General features: G+C 36.8%; 1 protein-coding gene across 19 annotated transcripts in view; it reads right to left on the bottom strand.

Moving 5' to 3' along the window:
* Cadps (calcium-dependent secretion activator 1) overlaps positions 1–22,792 on the bottom strand; it is a 41,107-nt gene that overhangs the window by 716 nt on the left and 17,599 nt on the right. For 15 of the 19 annotated variants that reach the window (XM_089472781.1, XM_089472776.1, XM_089472777.1 and 12 more), the window contains 8 exons: positions 22,622–22,734; positions 21,204–21,443; positions 16,077–16,233; positions 9,198–9,339; positions 8,134–8,310; positions 6,145–6,454; positions 5,405–5,785; positions 69–208 (listed from right to left, as the gene is read on the bottom strand). In XM_089472781.1, coding sequence (XP_089328907.1) covers positions 69–208; positions 5,405–5,785; positions 6,145–6,454; positions 8,134–8,310; positions 9,198–9,339; positions 16,077–16,233; positions 21,204–21,443; positions 22,622–22,734 — 1,660 coding nt within the window. The remainder of the gene's footprint in view (positions 1–68; positions 209–5,404; positions 5,786–6,144; positions 6,455–8,133; positions 8,311–9,197; positions 9,340–16,076; positions 16,234–21,203; positions 21,444–22,621; positions 22,735–22,792) is intronic. The other 4 variants (XM_089472793.1, XM_089472789.1, XM_089472788.1 and 1 more) reach the window with 3 other exon arrangements.

Raw genomic sequence — 22,792 nt, forward strand, 5'->3', positions numbered from 1 at the left:
AAGTTACAAGCAATACATAATCTTAGGTTAATGTCCGTTATTTTCGGCTGTGACTACATGCTACTTACAGCTCTCCATCGGCAACATCAGGCATAGTCAGCGCACAGGTTGCCTCTTCGGCAGTCATACGTTGTATAACTGACTGATATGCTTTTGAATTTAACTTGTCCTCAAGAACACCTTGTAATTCAAAGTCCGAATAAATTTTCTGGTTTAAAATATAGCAGATTTAGTAAAGTGAAGTCTATATAAAAATTCAAATTTTAAATAGTAAATTATTGATTAAACAAGTAAAAAGTAGGGCTGTCGAATATTTTTAAAGTATCATATCGATGATATTTTAAGTTTTGAAAAAATGTCAATATGATATTTGATATGCAACTTTAAAAAAACGACATATCAATATTATTAGATTTTTTAAAAACTTTTTTCCCACAATAAATTAAGTCTCCGTTCCACAAAAAAACAAAAAAACAAAAAAAAAATAAATAAATAAATAAAAATAATAATAATAATATGATAAAGATCGCTTACTCAACTCGGTACTGAAAGATTTCAAAAAAAAAACGTAATCTGTGGTATGAGTATCCGTCGTACGACTTCGTGAGCCGCTGACAATACATTTTTTTGTCGAAGCATCGTAATGTGATCTTCGATACTCCAGGCATACCTGCCTTATGAAAAATCCAACAAATTATTGGATTTCTTTCCCTAGAAGTATGCTGCAAGCTGCGGTACAGCTCAAGTTCCCTCTTTTCCGCACAGTTTGCTGCACAGTGCACTATGGGCGTTTTTGGCGGCATAAAGTCTAAAAATAAAACTAGAAGCCTAATTTTTTTTTGTATTATATTATCTCGAATTTCTGATTTTTTTTTTCTCTTAAATAGTGCCACGACCTTTTTTTCGAGCCCTTATTCAGTATACGAAAATTTCAGGTTTTTTTTAAATGTCTTAATATATAGGGAAAAAAGTCTTTGCAAAAACTTTGACACTTTTCTGGGTTGATAGGGAACTCACACTATATAGCTATTAATATATAGTAAAGGCTGTGCGGCTGTGGTTGTTGTTGTTCCAAATATCAAGATGCGTGTAGGTGGTGAACGCAGAGGAAAATTTAAGTGCTTTTTTTCAAAAGGAGCAAAAAAGAGCAAGGCTTTTTAATACCATAAACTAAACATATTGCTTAGTAACTTATCATTATTAGTTGCATGTTTTAATATGCACTTTATAAGTAATTCTGCACGGAATAATTAAAATTGTTAGATTTTTTGCTAAAAATACAATCAGCAATAACACTGGACAATAAAAACCAAACAAAAATGTATGCATATATAATTTTTTTAATTTTAAATGAAAACAATAATAATTTGAGCACTTGCAACAGCAGAAAATTTTTCGTGCCAATTTTTAAACGTAGAAGCTTCAACAGATCAGCTGATTTTAGGTGTTCCCACACAGAAAGAATTGACCCCAAAAATGCACAAAAAATGTTTTCCACCTAATTGGCGTATTCACAACTAAGGAATAAAAAAAATTTAATATTTCACCATAAATTTGTGGACTTTATGCCGCCTATCACGGAAAATCGCCCATAGTGCAGTGTAAGCATCATAGTGCTTCTCTTTCATATACATGTTTTTATTATTTTAAGGCACAAATTACATTCGGCTGTTCCCTTTTTAAAGTCCGAATAATTCGTTTTCACCATATTCAATTTTTTACTTTTGCGCTTGGTTCACTTATCACGAGAGTGATTAACTTAAATATATCAAACAATCGAAGAAAAAAAAACAAGTAAGAAGGCTCTAGTCGAGACTGCTCGACTAGGAGATACCCTGAACCCTCCAAGCTGATATTTTAATCATTCTGCACTTCTTCTATGCACACATACATACACATGCATCCAGACGCAGGTATAACAACGCGCTCTGCTGACGGCGCAGTAAGCAGCGACTGCGCTTGGGCTCGCTGCAGTGTTGGCAATATTATGAGAATTTATTTGTTGAATAATTTAATTTCTAGACGTACAATCTTAATGAAACTTTCAGAACGTAATCATAATGTTCAAATGTAAAAGCAGAAGTCCCTAGTATTTGAAATGCGTTTTTTACAAATTGGGGGCGAAGGGGGCGTGTAATTTAACTTAACTTTATATACAACGCAAATTTGAAGTCTCCAGGTCTAATAGTATTCTAATGAGGCTGAAAAAACAAAATCAATTTTTCGATTATTCTCGATAAAAAAGTTATCGGATGATTTATCGAAAAAATAAAGCAAACTCGTACTGCGTATAGTACACACGAGTATTCATGCCAAATTTCAGCTCACTAGCTTTTGTAACTTCTGAGATCGACGCACTCATACGGACGGACGGACAGACGGACAGGGCTATATCGACTCAGATCGTCGCGCTGATCAAGAATATATATACTTTGTGGGGTCTGCCACGCCTCCTTCTGCCCGTTACATACTTTTTCACAAAACCATTATACCCTGATTTCCCATTTTCAATGGGTTCAGGGTATAAAAATAGATATTACATAGGTTCGGGCAGCGAAAATACTGCACGACAATAACAGTACGCTGTGAGCGCTCAATCGAAATGATCCTGATTCCGTATGAGGCACAGCTATGTGCCATTAGTCCTACTCTCTCTCTCTCTCTCTCAGTCCCCCTATCTCGCTCTCTATTGTCTCTGAAATCCTCACTCTCAGCAGCGGACGAAAATTGAAATTGAAATGTTTGTCCGCGACGATCCCAGCTCGTTCCTTTTGAGTGAAGGTTATACCGAAATATTAAAAGCGTTTGCCACGGTCATGCAAACAAATTGTAAGCATTTTGGTAATTGTTTGCGGGAAGGGAAGAAAGCGTTGATGCGCATAAACAATATGTTTTGGCGACGAGCAAAACAAAACGACAAACAATTTCATTTCTGCGCCCGTGTGCGCAACTCTTTCTGCCTGTGAAAATTGTAAAGCCCAAAATTTGCCGTTGGTCGGTTGGTCGATTATTCTCGATAAAAAGGTTATCGAATGAGTTATCGACAAATATGATCAACATCAAATATGATATATTCTTGATCAGGGCGACGAGCTCAGTCGATTTAGCATTGTCCGTCTGTCCGTCTGTCCATATGTTTGAACGCGTCGATCTCAGAAGATATAAGAGCTAGACTTGAAAAAAAAAATTTTTTCTAAGTCCGTGTATAGCACGCGCATATCGAGTTTTGCTTTGAATATCGATAGCTTGCCCCGTTATTTTGTTATCGAGTTATCGATCTGCTAAATCTTTAAAGCTAGAGTCTCCAAATTTTTTATGTATACTTATATGCATTTTATATAAATTCAGGTTTTGTCAAAATTAACCACCACCTCTAATTCACCCCCTCATCCACACAATTGTAAAAGGCGTATTTCAAATACTAAAGCAAATACATGCATATCTATGTTATGTATTTTATGTATTGTTTTAATCATCTCATCTTAATGTAATTCTTCTCTATACAATCCTTTATATTATTTATAGTTTTATATAATAATTAAATTATAATTCATAAAAAAGATTTATAATTAATATAATAATATAATAACACATATAATAATGTAATAAAACGAAATCATTCGGCGTTTGAGTAAATCAAGAAGCAGGATTATTTAAAAAAAATCTTTAACTTCTTGATCTAATTTAATATCTAGTGCAATCAAGTGCTTTTTGAAATTTATAATTATATGAGTGGATCTGATGAACCTCAAAAGCGAGTTGAATAAATTGGCCATTGTGTTCAAGCAAGAATTTTTTCTAGTGATAATTGCGCATATCCTTGTTGCGTGCTTCAAGAGCTTTTTCAAATATAACTTCAATTGGCAGGAACACTGCTTTTATAATATCGATCCCGTGCACAAGGATTTTATGAAGTGACGTATAAGTAGATAAAGCCGTTCAACCCTTCAGCATTAGAATTTTCAAAATATGACAGTATTGCTTGGCAGTAAAGTTGTAAAGTTTTTTATTAACTGAAAAATGCTTCTCTTCCGTATAATTTTTATTCCCGATTATCTTTGTGAAAACATAGGTTTTAAGGGCTTCAACTTTGTTTGTTTGCTGTGATTATCTGCCTCATATCGCAAAAAGCGATTTTATTGATGTAGACATTATACCTATAAAATAATCTATGCATATGAATGGCAAGTATTGGCAGTTCAGTCCAGTTTGACACTGGTCGATTCACAACAGACCATTTTAAAATAAAAATAAGTTTCTGGGCGAATACTTGCGAATATTAAAAGTTATAGTCTACGAAAGTTGAAGTATGTTGAAGTGTTAAGTTAAACGGCATAATACGCACAAGAACATACGTTTTACATCAAATGCATACCAACTATGTGGATTTGCAGTACTTGCTTCCCCTAAATTATACAATAATTAACTATTCACAGGTCCAATTAGTTTTTCCAAAAAAGGCCCGAATAGTAGTGAAAGAGATGTGCAAAAAAAATATATCAACTTAATGTGCTCATAACTTTGAAAAATCTTTAAAAATAAATTTTAGTGATGTAGGGATGTTTTATATCCATTCCATATTTAAAATAAGTAAAATTTTAGAATTCATTAGTGGACATCGCCCACTAAGGGAAGGAGTGATTTGGCGGTAGGGTGGAAATTCTATCAAATATACTGAAAGTTTTGATTATAGCTCTAAAGATTGAGAATATTTAGATTTAGATTTAGATTTTATATTTATAACTATTTATAATTTTCGATACGGTTTTTAATCTATAACAAAATAAATGGAAGAGTTATCGATTTTTTTAAACAAACTCCATTTGAGTGTTTTATATAAGTCTAGCTCTTATATCTTCTAAAATCGACCCGTTCACACATACGGCCCGACAGGCGGGAATGATCGAAATAAATAAATTTAAGTCTAAGATCTCCTGAAGTCTTCCAGGAACTGATTTTGCAAAAATTTTAAGCTCCTTTTCTGATTACACAAGAAACAAACAGATCCACACATACGCTGCGCTTCTCTTGTAGAATGACAATCTTGATCAATTTTCTGAGCGTGGTAATAAAGTCTGTGAATTGAAATACGCTTTTTGCAACCACTGAAGGGATAGGGATTTATTTAAACAACATTTTACTTTGAATTTAAGCGTTTTAATTGATGTTTGTAGTCTAAATCTTTTACAGCAGAAGTCGACACGCTTATAAATACAGACAAAGGAAACTAAATCGACTCAGATCAATAATAAATAGACTATGGGGTCATACCTATCATAGATTTTGATAACACTTTATATATAAAGAAAATGAAAACATAAAGTTTAGCGTTATATCATGTCCTAATTATTTATATTGTTTTCCGAATTTTTATTATTATTTATGTGAAGTTGTAGCTTATTACCTTAATAATATGAGAGATAGACGTGACCTGGGCATAGTGTAAGGAATGATCCATACGTTCTGATAACCAAGTGGAGAGCATATTTACTTGCTGATAATACCATTCCTCAAAGAAGTTTAATGTCCATAGGTCATCGCCGATTTTACCACGTATTTGATCCATATTATTTCGAAAAAAATTCACATATCCTTGTCCGAGATCCTTGCCAGAGCTCGAGACATTGGTAAAACTAAGAATTGATCCAATGAGACTGCCCTCATCGTAACGCCCTAACTTCGACAAAGTCGACTCCAGCACTGACATAAGTTTTCCACTTAAACCTTGTGTCATGGCTACATTCGCTTTGTCGATTTGTTCATCGATTCTTGCATGGAATTTGTACTAAAAGATGTAATAATAATAATTATAATATTGTGTGTATTTCTGTGTGTGTGTGTGTGTGTGTGTGTGTGTGTGTGTGTGTGTGTGTGTGTGTGTGTGTGTGTGTGTGTGTGTGTGTGCGTGTGTGTGTGTGTGTGTGTGTGTGTGTGTGTGTGTGTGTGTGTGTGTGTGTGTGTGTGTGTGTGTGTGTGTGTGTGTGTGTGTGTGTGTGTGTGTGTGTGTGTGTGTGTGTGTGTGTGTGTGTGTGTGTGTGTGTGTGTGTGTGTGTGTGTGTGTGTGTGTGTGTGTGTGTGTGTGTGTGTGTGATTGTATGCCTGTGTGTGATTGTATGCCTGTGTGTGCGCGCTTATCTTACTTACCAGATCGATACCGTCAATTGTAGTTAATTTAAAGCTTTGATTTTTAGCATCTAATATCACATTTACCATAGCGCACATCTCTGCAGGTATTATATAATCGGTCGATATAAAGGCAATATTTTTCTTTAACCACGACTGAAACGACGAATCCGTTCGCTGTATACACTGTTCAATCATATCCACGGCCATCATCTTAAGTCGCTGCTCCAAATGCTGTCGGAACTCGGCGTCTGGCCAATGCAGATCTCTAATAAAAGATTGCAATGCGTCCAATTTCCAGAATAAATCTTCCGATGTTGCACAACCATTTCTGTGCAATCAAATAAGTAAATCATTGATGAGACGTTAATACATTAATATTATGCCAGTAGATATTTGGTAAGTGTAAATGTATTTTGCAATATATATGCAATACATCAATTTATTATATATATTATTAGAGGGATCTGCGCTACAGTACTTTGCTGATATTCAGGTAATTTGTACTTGATCTGGTAGTAGGTAACCAACCGATTCCATAGTTAATGAACTCAATTTTAGTAACCAATTTAATATTATAATCTTGATTTCATAGACGAAATATTATGAAATATTTTGAAAAAAAAAACATTAGGTCAAATGTGCACATATTTTAGATATACATATCCCTGATATCCTAATTTGAAAATATTTTTTTTTAAATGCTCACTACTATCCGAACGTATAACTCTTATAATAATATAATATAACTAAAAATATTGGCAAGTAACTTCAATTACAAGCAAGCAAATGCAACTACAAAAATTTGAATAGGGATGCTTAATCTACATTGCTAATGCTAATGAAAAGGTGTTATATTGGCATAGTAATTAACTAATTGATTGAAGATAATTACGGTAATAAGCGCACGCATAATGAGAGTTACATATGAAGAGCTTAGCGAAAGTATATATTGTTGAGTTATTCCAAATATATTTGATCTTATATTCAACTTTAATTTTAATTATGAGTTCAATATTAATAATGAGCAGATTTCTTTAAAAATCTACATACAAATAAGATTTTTCGAGACATGACCGATGTCTATCAACTATCTGATAATTTAATATATTTTGATTTGTCAACTCTGTGATTTTATTTAAATACTTTAACTCTAACTCTTTAACTCTAACACTCTATAGCACATTCAGTGGTGCCCACCCCAAATTACAGATGAAAAACACTTTTTAGACAATTACTAAAAACAAAATAATGTCACAGAAATATGATTGATCGCATTGGTAAATAAAAAAATACGATTTGTATCGTAAACACGTTGTTACGGAGCTACTAAAGTTTTAAACTGTTGGATATTGCAATTTATTGTAATGTAGCTGCGTTGGCATCGTTTAAGAGTGCTGTGCAGGTAGTAGCATTCGACAGCACCGTTCTTATTTGTTTGTTGGGAAAAAACGCTCATTATTATATTAAGACTATACAGTTGACTCTCGTTATTTCGAAATTCAAGGGACTCTTAAAATATTTCGAATTGTCGAGTGTTTAACCATATGAGTACGAATTACCGCGTCTTAGCAATGATTCTTATTTCGAAATACTGAGTGATAACTTTGAATTAATGAGAGGTTCGAAATAACTCAGGTTTGAAATAACAAGAGTCGACTGTATATAAATATTTCTATATACATATATTAATTTATATATGTATATATAACACTAGGGCTCATTGAGGTGATTGAGTTGTGAAATTAGGCAGTAATTATGCATTGCATTCTTATTATTGGTAATTTTCTAGTTTTGTTAGCATACATATTATGTATATACAAAATGTACATTAATCATCATTGTCATGTATTGTCGGATTTTACTAGTGAGAAATGAATTAATATATGAATTATGCTAAATCTAAGTCGTGTTCTAGTTAAATCAATTCTTGAAGCAGCAACAAACACAACAAAATGCAAAGTGAACATATTTTGGAGTATCTTAGATGGAGGCATTAATAGTAAAAACCTCGTTTCGTCAACACCACCCGCTGCAGCCGCAGCAGCTGTGCATTTCGGTAGCTTCGGTACATAAAAATTGATTTGATCTTTCTTGCCGCTCAGCAGGGCCGCAGGATTAAGAGCAGCCGTGTTTAAAGCCTGGGCGGCATTATTTAATGCAGCTGGATTCAAGGCGGCGTTAATCCTAAATTTTCAGCACAAATATGAAAATAAAAGAAATGAACGGCACACGTTTCAATAGCTAAGTAATGATTGAAGGCGAAAAGATGATGAGAGAGGCAGAGAGAGAGAGAGACTGATGAACGAACAGAGATAAGCAGAACATGAGAGAGACAGAGAGAGGGAGTATAGAGCAAGGGATAGTACAGAGAGAGTGAGTGTATAGAGAAGAGATCGAGAGAGAGGGTGAGGCTGCAATGCTCGCAATGCCAAATTATCATTTTTTATTGTCATAATAATGACGCCTGTCAATCTCATAATTATCGATCATGACTTAGTATACTAATAATAAATAGATAGATAGTTTGAAGTCAGGAAGATAAATGTGTATACCAAATATACATACATTAAGTATATAAATATAAAACATATATATATATATATATATATATATATATGTATGTATATATGTTATTGTTAATGCCAGATCTCATTAACAAGAATTGCTCCTCTCGCACCACACAATGTTATGTTATTAACAGCATTCTGTTAATAACATAACCCAGTTCATATTTATATACTTAGGAATCCAATTGGATTTATTGGCTCAGCAAACGTATTTTCGAACAAAATTTCCAATGAAATTTTGCATTTTCATTATTATTAAAGACCATATTTTAATTTAATTTTTTTCTTTTTTTGTACTTTTTCCTAAAAATAATCCAGAATTTATAGATGGCATAGTTTCCTTGGACACATAACATTAAAAAAAAGACATTTAAATACTATATATATCTAAATACATAAGTGTATACAAATGAATCTATCGGAACTGCCTATTATGTAAAGGGTCAACTTGATAATGGGGATTTTAGATGAAGTTATATTAAGTCAAATGGGAATATCACTTACCCTTTGCTTTCCCAGCGTTCTTTCTCGAAGCCCTTGTGTATCGATTGAGCTATCGAGGATTCCATGAGATCTACATATCTCACCACCAATGGAGCAAACGTGTCACGCAGGTGCTGATGAAATCTTCCATTTCGCAAATTATCTGAAAATTTAAAAGTCAAGCAATATTTTTGTGTTATCTATGTTAGCCTGAATGTCTGTCTGTCCGTATGAAGGCAAAGATTTAACCAGAAATACTAGAAACTTGGAACTTCAAATATAAACAAGTAAGAGTCGAGACTGCTCGACTAGGGGATCCCCTGAGACTTGTAAGGAACAGATGGTCAAATCATTTTACGATTGTTTTATGGACACATATATATGTGCGTATGCATTCATACGCAGTTAGCAGCGACTGCGCTTGGATTGTGTGTGTATTTGCCAAAACACAAATCTCTAGAACTAGAAATACTTTTTTTTTCAAATTGGTGGCGAAGGGGGCGGGGTATCCAAAATATGTCAATTATAAATTCTTAGCTTTCGTCAAATGCATCTAAACAGTAAATCTGAGATCTCTGGGTTTACAGTTTTTAAATTAGCCTTAAAAAATGAAATCAAATTGATTATTCTCGCTAAAAAAAAAAAATAAACATGAGAGTTCTTAGTGAGAGTGAACAGACGTTTTGTTTTTCTGCTCTATAAATTTGAATGTTATCATAATTAACTAATTTTATTAAAGTTTCACACAATTGCGGTCGACTGATTTTTGCATCGAGAGAGAATATTTGATCATCGTGCAAATATTCTCTCTCGCTGTGTGCTTTCGTTACGCTCTGTAACGGCTGTTTGTTGTTGGACTCGCTCTGTCAACATATTATAAAGTCTCTTGGTTTTTATATTTCTGCTTCATTTCGGTAAGTTGTATTGCCAGGCAGGCAGTGGACTCTGCACAAGCGCAATTTGTAAATTGCTTGTTGTGCGATAATTTGATGCATACTAAATGTGCAGGTCTCACTGGTCGGGATTATGACAAGATTATGTCCACAGCAAAAATTGTTAGTAAGGGCGTAAGATGGTCGTTTTGCTTAGAAAAGCAGATCAACTTTTCTAAAATGTATAGCGCTGTAAGGGTTCAATTTTTAAAACTGAATAAGATTTTAAAGCAGTTATCCAGTGATATGGCTGCTCCTGAAGAAATATTAACTCAGTATAGCTTTGAGAGTCCCCTTTCTCAATTGGAGGCTCCTTCGTTGTTGGTACTTCCTTCCGTGCTAACATCGTCACCTAATTCGCTTGGATACATCTTCGATTGTTGTTCAAACAAAGTTAGCCTCTCCTGACATTACCTTATCAGTCGTCTCTCCTCGAAAGCAAGTTTTCTTATCTAGGCATTGGGCCATAGCTGGCCGGACTGGCAAATAAAATACCCCATCGGGTTGATGATATTATTGTTATAATTTAATATACTTTTTGTAGGCAATTTTAATTCACAGCCCCAAAACGCAACAAAAAGCAGGGCATGATCTCATTAAAATTTACTGTGTGTTTTTTTTTTTTTTTTTTTTTTTTTTTTTTTTTTTTTTATATTCATTTATTGACAAAATTATACAAATTGCAAGATGCGTGGTGGCTAGGATAGCGCGCGGTGCTTGCGGGACGGCCGTAAAGCATTGCTTCGCAAGCACTATGCGCTACCTTAGCCTGGGACAGCTCGTCTTCTCGATCGCTCGACTCTGCGGAGCTCCATCATCACCGTGGCCGCGAAGGTGCTTGTTAGCTCCCAAGCTTCCTCCGATTCCAGCATGGCGTTGACTAAGTTGTCCGCTCTGATGGAGCGGCCCACTGCCTCTTCCAGACGACGCCTCTCCTCCAGAAACCGTCCACATTCGAAAAGAATGTGGTTGGCGTCTTCCACATACCCTCGCTCGCACCAGGGGCACTCGTCAGATTCCTCGTGGCCAAAGCGCTTCAAATAGCTCCGAAAGCATCCATGACCCGAGAGGATCTGCGTAAGGTAGAAGTTAACCTCGCCATGTTTGCGGTTAACCCATGGTTCAAGCTCCGGGATGAGCTTGTGCGTCCACCGCCCTTTAGCTGAGCTATTCCACCTTCTTTGCCATCGTGCGATGCTGTTCGCCCTGACAGCGTTGAGTCGCGTAGGCCCGTGCGAATTCCGCTCCACGGCTTCGGCGACCAAATACTCCAGTGGCACCATACCGGCTATGACGAGCGCCGCGTCATCGGAGATAGTCCTGAAAGCGCAGCTGACTCTGATTGCGCTCAGCCTGTAGATCGCGCAAATGCCTCGGCTGTAGCTCGGCGTTGCCATCGCTCTTGCCCATATTGGCGCAGCATAGAGGATGACAGACCTAATGACGCTCATTAGGAGGAGACGTCGTTGCTGTTTAGGTCCCCGCGTGTTAAGCATGATTCTCGAGAGAGCTCTACAAGAATCAGCTGCCTTTTTATGCACATATTCTAAGTGCTCGCGGAAAGTTAATCTTGTGTCTATCATGACACCAAGATATTTTATCGCCCTCTTTGACGCAATGGTGACGCTGCCGATCTTTATATTGGCAGTTTCCACTCTTTTGCGACTGCTGACTAGTACAACTTCGGTCTTGTGTGCCGCAAGCTCGAGCCCAGCTCCTGTCAACCAGCTTCGTATGCGATTGATACTTTCGCTGCACATATCCTCTGTATCTTTGAGCTCCTTTCCTATGGCTACGACAGCTACATCATCAGCAAAGCCAATGGTGTGCGCGCCTGCTGGTAGTTCCAAGCGCAGTACGCCGTCGTACATGATGTTCCATAGGAGAGGCCCCAGCACTGAGCCTTGGGGTACTCCAGCTGACACTGTATGAGTTTGGGGACCCTCACTCGTGTTGTATACCAGTGTTCTTCCTCTGAAGTAGCTCTTTATTATCTCTCTTAGATATTTAGGGATATTATATTGTGACAGCGCATTCAGTATCATATCCCAACTAGCTGTGTTGAAGGCATTCCTTACATCCAGGGTCGCGATGATACAGTATTCCTTCGTCCCGTGCCTCCATCTGGTGCCTTGAATAGCGGAAGTGGCCAGACCAACAACTTTGTTAAGCGCGTCCGTTGTTGACCGGGCCTTCCGGAATCCAAATTGGTTTGGTGACAGGCCTCCGGCGCTTGCAATCGCAGTCTCCAGCCTAGAGCAGATCAGTTTCTCAAACACCTTTCCCATGGTGTCTAAGAGACAGATCGGTCTGTACGAAGATGGCTCATCTGGTGGTTTGCCAGCCTTGGGTAGCAATACCAGATTCTGGGCTTTCCATTTTGCCGGGAACGTCTCTTGGATCAGGCATTCGTTAAATAATTCGGCGAACGTACTTGGGTGCAAGGCGAGGGCTAGCTTTAGCGCACGATTTGGGATCCCGTCCGGCCCTGGAGCTGTGTTGGTTCTAAGACCTCGGAGAACTACTGATATTTCTTCCTCTGTAACTAAAACAATTTCAGTGCTCGTTGAGCCCTGATCAGCAGACTCGGACTTAAACTTTCTGGAAAGAGTGTTTCCACAATCGATTTAAGCTCCAGACGATCCGTAGGCTGCACCTGTCTACCTGCGTATAGTCTTTTAACTACTATCTTATATGCCCTGCCCCAAGGGTCATATTCGGCTGAGTCGCACAACTGTAAAAAACATTCTCTTTTGCTTGCCCGAATGGCCTTCTTCAGCTGTCTTCTAGCTGCCTGGTAAGCTAACTGTTTCTCAAAAAACGTTGACCTACCGCGAGCCCGTTGGTAGCTTCTTCTCGCCTGGATGCATTTGCGACGAATGTCACCTATTTGCGTATTCCACCAATACGTAGGATCATGTTGTCGCGTGAACTGCTTGCGACGTAACATGCTGCTATTGCAGGCACACTGTATTTGGGCTACCATTTGGCATGCTCTGGCCTCAGCATTACCAATTGTACCTAGAGACTGAATGGCCTCTGAAAAGACCGCGGGATCAAAAGTATCTAGCCGATACGACTCCCTCCACAATGTTGACGCCCTGGCAGGTGGCTCACCTATTGTGAACAAAAGTGCCGTATGATCGCTGCCTGTATAGCTATCGCAATGGCTCCATGTTGCTCCCCGAAAGAGGGATGAAGTGACAAAAGTAATGTCGATAACAGACCCGTATCCCGCCCGACTGAAGGTGTACTCATGGCCAGTGTTGAGCAGTGCAACATCTAGTGTCGCGAAGATCTCCAGTAGGATACGACCTCTGGCATTTGTTGTTGGGCTACCCCATTCTAGCGCCCAGGAGTTAAAATCTCCAGCTATAATGGCCTTCCAACCCCTGGCATCCTCGGCAAGCTCGTCGAGCACCGTCGTGAATTCACTGAGCTGCATGCTGGGGGCCAGATAGCAACTGTAAAGCCACAAGCTACCATATCGGCCACGTACGAACCCATTGAATGACTTAACATTCGAAAGTACGTTCGTTGAGTTGCCGCATACCCACAACGCAGCTTTGCCATTAACGTCTGTTGACCATGTCCTAGGGCAGCTGGTTCTACAGTGGTGAGGCTCACTGAGAAAAGCTACATCTATACATTTTTCCCTAATGGTCTGCTCTAGAAGATCTTGGGCAGCAACACAATGATTTAAGTTAAGCTGCAAAAACCTTAACATTTCATTTTACGAGCAGCTTCACGGTAAGATGGGCACTTGAAGCTGCCTGCTGAATGGTCCGTCTGCTTTTCACCTTTCCGGATGCAGAGGCTACATTTTGGTGGCTTGGTGCATGCTTTGGCACTGTGACCCATCTCTCCACACCTGAAACAGGCGCCCTTTAAGTCACAGTCGCTGCCGCAGTTTGCTGCCATATGACCGTAATCGAGGCACTTGAAACAGCGTTTAGGCTGCTCCACGGCTCGGATACGGCAAACTACCCATCCTATTCTAATTTTGGACAGCTCGAGCAGAGTTTTAGCTTTCCCAATTGGAAGAGCAACCGTAGCTCTTTGCTGTCCACCGAAAGCTGGCCGAAGCGATTTGATAGCCTCAATGGGGAGTGAGCTATCCTTCAACTCCACCCTAACTGCCTCCAAGATCTCCTCTTTGGTCGCTAACTCATCTAGATCGCGAATCTCAACTTGCGCCGATTCGGTAAGTGTTTTAACTACCGCTCGGTCTCCCAAGGCCTTGCCTACAGCTTCGTGCAGAGCCTCAGCGCTATGCTCCGGCTTCCTACTCAGTTGCAGTAAAAGGTCCCCCTTAGCTGTCTTCCTAATGCCTTGAACGTCGCTGCTCAGATGCTTCAAATTTGGGTCGTTTTTAACTACACGAAGCATGTCCGCATAGCTGCAACCCCCTACGCCTGAAATCGCAATCGCGTCAGTCCTGGGACGTTTTTGCATAGGCTTTCGCCCTTTGACGACTGTCCAGCTGCTCTGGTTTGTCTGTCGGGCGGCCTGGTTTGAAGTTTTAGATTCAGCTGTAGCCCGTAGAGCCATTGGTTCTTTTGGGTTCGCTGCACTTCTATTGGGCCTCGGCTTTTTTGAGGGAGTTTTCCTCTGTTCGGAGGCAACTTCCCTCGACCGCTTGGGAGTATTGCTACCTACTGTAGCACTAATGCTCGCTGCCTTAAAGTTTTCGCCTACTTTTTTGAGTGGCGTGGTCTGCACCTCACAGTTTTTAGCCGAACGGTTGCAGAACGCTTCGGCCGTCTTGTGAAGGCTGACCAGCCTAGCCAGCTCCTCTCTCATTAAGGCATTTATATGCCGCTGACCCCCAAATAAGGCAGACAAACCCTCTAGTGTAGCTCCTATTTGAGCTAACGCTTCTTTTAGTGACTTGGGTGCCTGGCACCCAGCCACTGGAGCCTGGATAGAAGTCGACGGCTGCGCCAACACCCTCTGTTGTTGCTGCGGCGATCGCTGCAACGAGGAACGACGCGCAAAAGCTTGCAGCTCGTCCTCCATCATGGCATCCATTTCTGCTCCGACTACCACGGCGTGAAGCCTGTAGTGGGCAATGGCTACTACTATAAACTGAGTTTACAACCCGCAGTAACTTAAACTCAACTTGACTACAGCGAGAGCCCGAAAGTATGCACTACTTTTAATAACTGCTACTTCACTCCAGCAGCTAGGTTGCTGTCTTTGCTAAGGCTTAGCAACTCACCAACGTTAGTGAGCAGCTGATTGCCCGATGCAATTTCCAGCACTACTAACAGCTGTTAGAGTGAATGCACCTGATTTTTCTTATTGCGCAAGTGTGACGCCTAAAGTAACAAAATTTACGCGCTCACAAAAGACAAGGAGAGGAAAGAAGCCCTGACGCCAAAACACTGACGCTATCGCCCCCCCTCTCTTGCACCACCGAATTATACCGCTTGGGAATTCCACGAACCGCCGCGCAGTAAGTCTCTGGTAGTTTTTTGAGGTCGCTGGGTACGCCGCGCCCACAGCAAACACGTTGACTTCAGTTCTTTCCACTTTCACAGGGGAAAACACAGTTCAAGCTATTGTCTACGATGGACCACGATGACATCGACCGCACTCCGTGAAAACGCAACTCGAACTCCTCAATTTACTGTGTGTGTGTGTGCGTGTGTGTGAGTGTGTGTGAGTGTGTGTGCGTGTGTGTGAGTGTGTGTGTGTGCTCTTTCTTGTTTAAGCACTGAGCCCTTTCGGAAACTAATACTTCAATAATTATTCGCTTCGTTTGTAGTCTAATATTGGCAAATAAATACAAGTAAAAAAAAATGTTATTACATAATCACACGATGGTTTGGAGTACAGTATAAATTGTAATCTCTATGTCTCTAGCATACAGACGTTTTGAATAGATCAATGGATGTTTCATACACCAAATAATTTATTAGTACATCGTCACAGAGTATATAGGACATACTGTTCGTAGACTTACCATCAGATCTTAAATAATCATTAAGTATTTGAAACAATGGAAACGAATCCCATGTATCTGGTGCTTGCTCGGACAAAACTCGATCCATGTCCACTGCGAACAGAGACCAGAATATTTCCGCATGCTCAACCAGTAGATCGCTGAACCAAGCAAATGCCTATATATATAGGATTATACAAAAAAATATTAAATAAATTAACTTATTTGTATATATAATATAAAAATGTATGATATGATGATATATATATGGTCGACTCTCATTATTCCGAAATTCAAGGAACTCTTAAAATATAACGAATTATCGAATGCTTGAAGTATTAAATTTGAAATGGCTACAGTCGAGACAGCTCGACTAGGAGATACCCTGAACCCTCTAAGCTGATATTCTACTCATTCTGCACTTATTTTATGCACACATGCAAACACACGCATCCACACGCACGTCTAATCTCGCGCTCTGCTGACTGCGCAGTTAGCAGCGACAGCGCTTGGGCTGCACTGCAGTGTGAGCAAAATGATGAGAATTTATTAGTTGAATGATGAATGAAACTTTCAAAGGGTAATTATATGGTTGAAATGTGTGTACATTCTCTAGTACTTGAAATACGTTTTTTACAAATTGGGGGCGTGTTATACAAATTCTGTAAATTACAAAATCTTATATTCTGTATTCAACAAATGTATATACACACTAAATCTGAAGTCTCCAGGTCTAAAAGTGTTTAAATTGGGCTGAAAAAACAGAATCAGTTTTTCGATTATTCTCGATAAAAAAGTAATCGGATGAGTTAACGAAAAACTAAGATAAACTTCTACTGCGTATGGGATACACGAGTATGCATGCCAAATTTCAGGTCTCTAGCTTTTATATCTTCTGAGATCGATGACGGACAGACAGACAGCTCGTCGTCCTGATCAAGAATATATATACTTTATGGGGTCTGCGATGATTCCTTCTGCCTGTTAGATACTTTTCTCAATTTCCCATTTTCATTGGGTTCAGGGATAAGAAAAACTTCGAATTATCAAAGGGTTTTTATTTAACTGCTGATATTTGACATATTACTATTTTTCAAAATAATTAATCTTTGAAACTCATTTATACGGGATCGCTTCGAAACATATTGCTGCTGCTGCTCAGACTTTTCAAAATTTTTTTTGAGAAAAAGTGTCTAATGAATTGATTGAATTGTCGAGTGTTTGACAATATATGTAAGTACGCAATGTCGCGTAAAAATGTATGGACATAATTCGAAATATACCGATATATTGTAGGGAACTCGTGATTACTTTGAATTAATGAGAGGTTCGAAATATCGCAGGTTTGCAAAAACGACTATATATATATATATATATATATATATATATATATATATATAAACGGTTTTATAGCAATACAAGTTTAGATGAGAACTAAAATTAAAATTGAAGCAATAATTTTTAAAGCAATTAAAGCAATCATTTTTAAATGTGCATATATGCATTTCGTATATATTTGGGTATGCCACTTTAATAGAGTTTTAAGGAATAAAAAATCGACTTCTGATTAATTACAATTTTTAATAAAAAGAAAAAACTTGAGTATTTTTAAGCACTTGCAGAAACTGTTTGCAGGAACCGTAACGATTATAATATTTATAGTAAAAATTAAAAAATAAGAAATATTTGTTGAGTAATTTAAAAAAATTATTATTATTATTTATATATTATATATATTATTATAAATAATGTGTACGATAAAAATAAATATAAATATTACAGATCAATTTTTATATGAAAATCAAAGCATAAATTTTATTTTCAATTTTTATGATATAAATTAAAAATAAGAATTATGGCTTAACTTTTATTATAAACATTGAAAATAATAATTGAATTCAAATATCTCTTGAAGCAAAGGAGCTAGATTATATGTAGGCCTATATATATATGTATATGATTTACGCATTAATGCCTTTCGAATGATATATAATATGTACATATATTTATTATATGTTAAGGCACTAGCCTTGTGCACTTGACAGTACCTATTCAGCAGGTAATGTGAGGTAATGTTTATATGTATTTATTATTACGATCCCTAGTACCCATAGACATAACACTATATAAGTTTACTATTTATCTAGTTCTAAGAACTTTATTTTATTACAAACTCTGCAACTAGGTTGGATCTTCTATCAGTCAACACAAACTTAAGAGCCTGGGCGGCAGACACTGAGTAAACTTACTTTAAAGTCGGTCTTTTAAGACGGTCTTTTCGCGCTCGTCTATCAAAATACAGTCGACCCTCGTTATTTCGAAATTCAAGCGACTCTTAAAATATGACGAATTTTCGAATGTTTGAAATATTAAATGGTTCGAAATTTTGAAGAGAAAATAAATAAAACTTCAAATTATCAAGGGTTTTGAATTCATTTATACGGATTTCTTTCGAAGCGCATTGTTGGTACTCAGGCCTTTCAATAATTTTTGTAATAAGGAAAAGAGCCTAAAAAGAACCTTTGTAAGTTATCCAATGAGGCTCTTGCTACCTTAACTGACACCTCTGACAACGGCTCTGATGTATCGCCTTCACCTTCATTGTTACTCTTTTCATTCGTATTTGTCGTAGATAAAATTTCATCATCGGTTAGGGATCCTGAAAAAGCAACATCTTCATCCACTTTTGCAATTAATTTCTTCAATTGTCAAACATTCATACTTTTTATTAATTTGATTTAATAAAAAATTTTGAATGTACCTATGAATGTATATTTTACGCGTAGCATGTAAACAGTAAAATTAGTTTCGAGGGAGTCCCAAAACTCAAATTCAACAAATTCGAATACTAACACACCATGAAACTTGAGTTCTTAATTGTCGGGTGTTTGACCATATGAGTGCGGAATGTCGCGTCTTACCAATGATTTTTACTATACTATATGTATATATGTATGTATATATGTATGTTATACAGACATACAAAAACACATACACACATACATACACAGACATCCACACGCACGCATAACTACGCGGTCTGCTAACTGCGAAGTAAGCTGCAACTACGCTTAGACTGCAGTGCGAGTGACCTTATGAGAATTTATTTGCTTTTTGTAGTGGTGCTATTTTCATGAAACTTTCAAAACGTGATCATAATATTCACAAAACTCTAGTACTTAAAATAGGTTTTTACAAATTGGGGGCTAAGGGGCGTGGTCTCAAAAATCTGTAAATTACAAAATCTTCGTATTCATCAAATGTATGTACACAGTAAATCTGAAGTCTCCAGGTCTAAAAGTGTTCAACTGAAGCTGAAAGAACAAAATCAATTTATCGATTATTCTCGATACAAATGATATCGGATGAGTTATCCAAAGAATATGATCAACTCGTATTACTTTGGTATACACGAGTATGCCTATAAAATTTCACATCTCTTATATCTTCTGAAATCGACTTGCTCATACGGACGGGCTGACGGACAGACGGACAGGGCTAAATCGCCTCAGCTCGTCGCAAACACATTTTCTGCAAGCGTTAATTATTTACATGACATAAGCGTCAGTTAATGAAAGTCGTAGGCCTATTTAGGTTTTAGAAAGTGCCTAGGTGCATGAAGTATATTATTTTGAATGAAACATATTAAAATAAAATATTTATTGATTGTATCTCAACTTCATATACATACATACATATATATGTTTGCAATGTAAATTTGACTTGATAATTAAATGAATGGGTAGATAATATAAAGCGTGTTCCATCAAATTAATGCATCCAAATTCTGACGTACGACACTCATGCATTCTCTATTCTACTAAATTTAAATAAATATTAACATTGTGTGTTTCATATACAATTTGTTCTTTGTGTAGATATTAGATCACTTTAAATAACTTTAAAATATATTATATAGTTATATATATAGTTATATATAAAGTTATATATAAAGTTATATATATATATATATATATATATATATATATATATGAGTTAAGCATAAATGCATCAGAATAAGTAAAATCCCCTTTTTCCACTTATTTTGAATTCAAATTGAAACCTGAAGCTTCAGAGAAAGGGAAAGAAGAGTAGAGGTACTACAAGGTAGATCGATAGGGAGAAAGAGAGAGAGATAGATGGATAGACTACAAAAGAGAAGGAAGATATACGTGAATACTAAACTGATGACATTGGAATCGCTACGTTGAGAAGTCAAATCATTTCTGATGGTAAATAGCAAATCATTTCAGATGTTATCAAAATTAGGATCAAGGATTATGATTTACAAATAAAAAGCAGTGCAAAAATGTAAGATACATTTATTTGGGTGTATATACATTTGACGCACGCAACAATTTCTGCTTCTCTCTCCCAATATATGTACATACCACTGTTGTTTTTTCTTTTGTTCAAATTACGCTTACGACACTAGATTTTCAAAAATATAATAATCTATATGCATACAGCATAAATTACAACTTATTTTATGATTGCCAGGATTTTTAATTTAAATGTTAATATTGGAAATAGAAGTTATACAAATTCACGAACTGAACGAGCTAATTGCTACATATTTCGTTCCAGTGCTATATAGTCGTGAGGAAACTCTACCAGCCCCCTACTATCACACGAAATTGGGAAACATTATTTTGGTCTCTCAGAAAAGATACTATTTATATCGTGAATGAGTATTGCGCCGAGTGCAAAGGTTTTACTTCTTTCCAATTAAATATTTTCATATGATGTATTTTGTAAAAGGCATTATTTTACTTTTTTATATTAGAAGTTATTTTTTATGTTTATTTTTGTATAAATAGCTCTTGGACTTAAAATTGAAACAAAAGGGAATACAAGAACTGACTGTAAAAATGGGTTAAAATTTTAGAGTGCTTCCCATAGATATACGTGTTTTTATAAATATATAAATGAATGTATGTAAATGTGTGTAAGTATTCAGATTTCTTGTATAAATATAATGTGTGTATAACACATTCATACATATATGTATTATTATATTATAAAACTAAAAGAAATACGTGTTATCTATGCTCATATATTATGTTGTATGTCTATTTTCTAAATGAAAGCTTGCTTTGTATATGTGTAAAAAAAAAGACAGAGAGAGAGAGAGAGAGGAGTACATGCCGTTGGTACTGGCGATGTGTACACCGCATGTGTGGGCATACAGTAGCGAAATGGGGGCGGTCCGTCAGTGTTAGCGGCAGCTGTAGCAACATCCAAAGAGGCTTGATCCATGCTATTGTTTCCCTGACTAGATGAAGCACCGGCGACAGTGGAACCAGCATCATGGGGGGGTCCAGTCCCATCTGCACCGCCTTCCTTTATTGTCTTAACTTTATCCTTCTTGTTGTCTGGTTTTCGCAGCTAAATTGTGTAAACCGAGTATACAAATACAGATGTCGTACCAAAAACAATTTATATATGTACTTAGGAGCTAAGAATGTGTTAAGCAAGATCAAGAACTTCTTGATTACGTTCAGCAACAGAGATATTATTTAAATGCAGCGATAATTAAATATGTGAACACTAATAATAATTTGTTTATTACGTGTTCGCCGTTCTTTTACGACAGAGTACGACCTTGAGTTTGACAGATATATATGTTATTTAGTTCAAACTAGACCGTATTTATATTACCATAATAATGATCAGTGAAAAATCAATAAGTCGAACTTATATCTAAATTTTCCTCTTCTGTTTGTACTTTTCTCTATACCATAATATAAATTGGTTAATATCGTTAGATATATAATATATAGATTATATATATTATGTTTAACCCAAAACTTGATCTAAGCCGCTCTTAACACGGATTGAAGAAATGTATAGTCAAAAAGAATAAACTAGTTAGCTAATTATTGTACGGAATTGCAATTCAAGTTTATACGAAATTTATCTATGAAAGCCCCATGTATTATACAAAACTTATGCCAAGAAAATTATTGCGTATACACATAAATAGATCCAATCTGGTTGCAAAATAGAGGTAAGTGTACGTATTATAATCGGAGGGTGCTCGACTTTTGAGATGTGGCTTAAACACACAACATATACAAATAAATATACATATACATATACACACATAGAGACGAGGGAACAGTCCTATATATATATGCGGTAAAGTTTAAAGAAATTCAAACTATAAAATTAACGTTAGTTAATAAATTTAGTATATTGTGAAGATTTTATATATAAATTGATAGACCAAAAAAGCACATAATGCATAAAGAGTGGTACTGCAAATACTTTCGCTCATAGCGTAGCACAGGTAGCAGGCATATATAAGATTTGCCTACAGACATTTAAACAACACACCTAAAAGAAATTAGTTTATTCGTAGCTTATGTCTAGGCGCAGCACAGTGTAAGAATAGTTATAATAAGATCTTGCATAATACTTACATTTAACGGTATATCTTTGTGAAACTTACACGTAACATGCATACCGATATGTATGCAACTATGAATGAATGCATGATACACACATACATATGTATGTATGTATTTATGTATGTAGCTATTTTCTTGACAACGACAACTTACTTCGCCATAATGCTCCTCATTCTGCTGTAGTAGATCAACGCAAAGCTCGGACAAATGTATCAAGTCCTCAAGTTTTTTAGGTGGTGGTACAATCACTTCACCACGTAAATCCTCTGTGGGCAATTGAGTATCAATTTTATATTTGATAACAACTGAATTAAATGCAAGTGG

The sequence above is a fragment of the Drosophila arizonae genome, chromosome 6 (assembly GCF_054131065.1).
Source record: "Drosophila arizonae isolate 15081-1271.41 chromosome 6, UAZ_ARI_1.0, whole genome shotgun sequence".
NCBI lineage: Eukaryota > Metazoa > Arthropoda > Insecta > Diptera > Drosophilidae > Drosophila > Drosophila arizonae.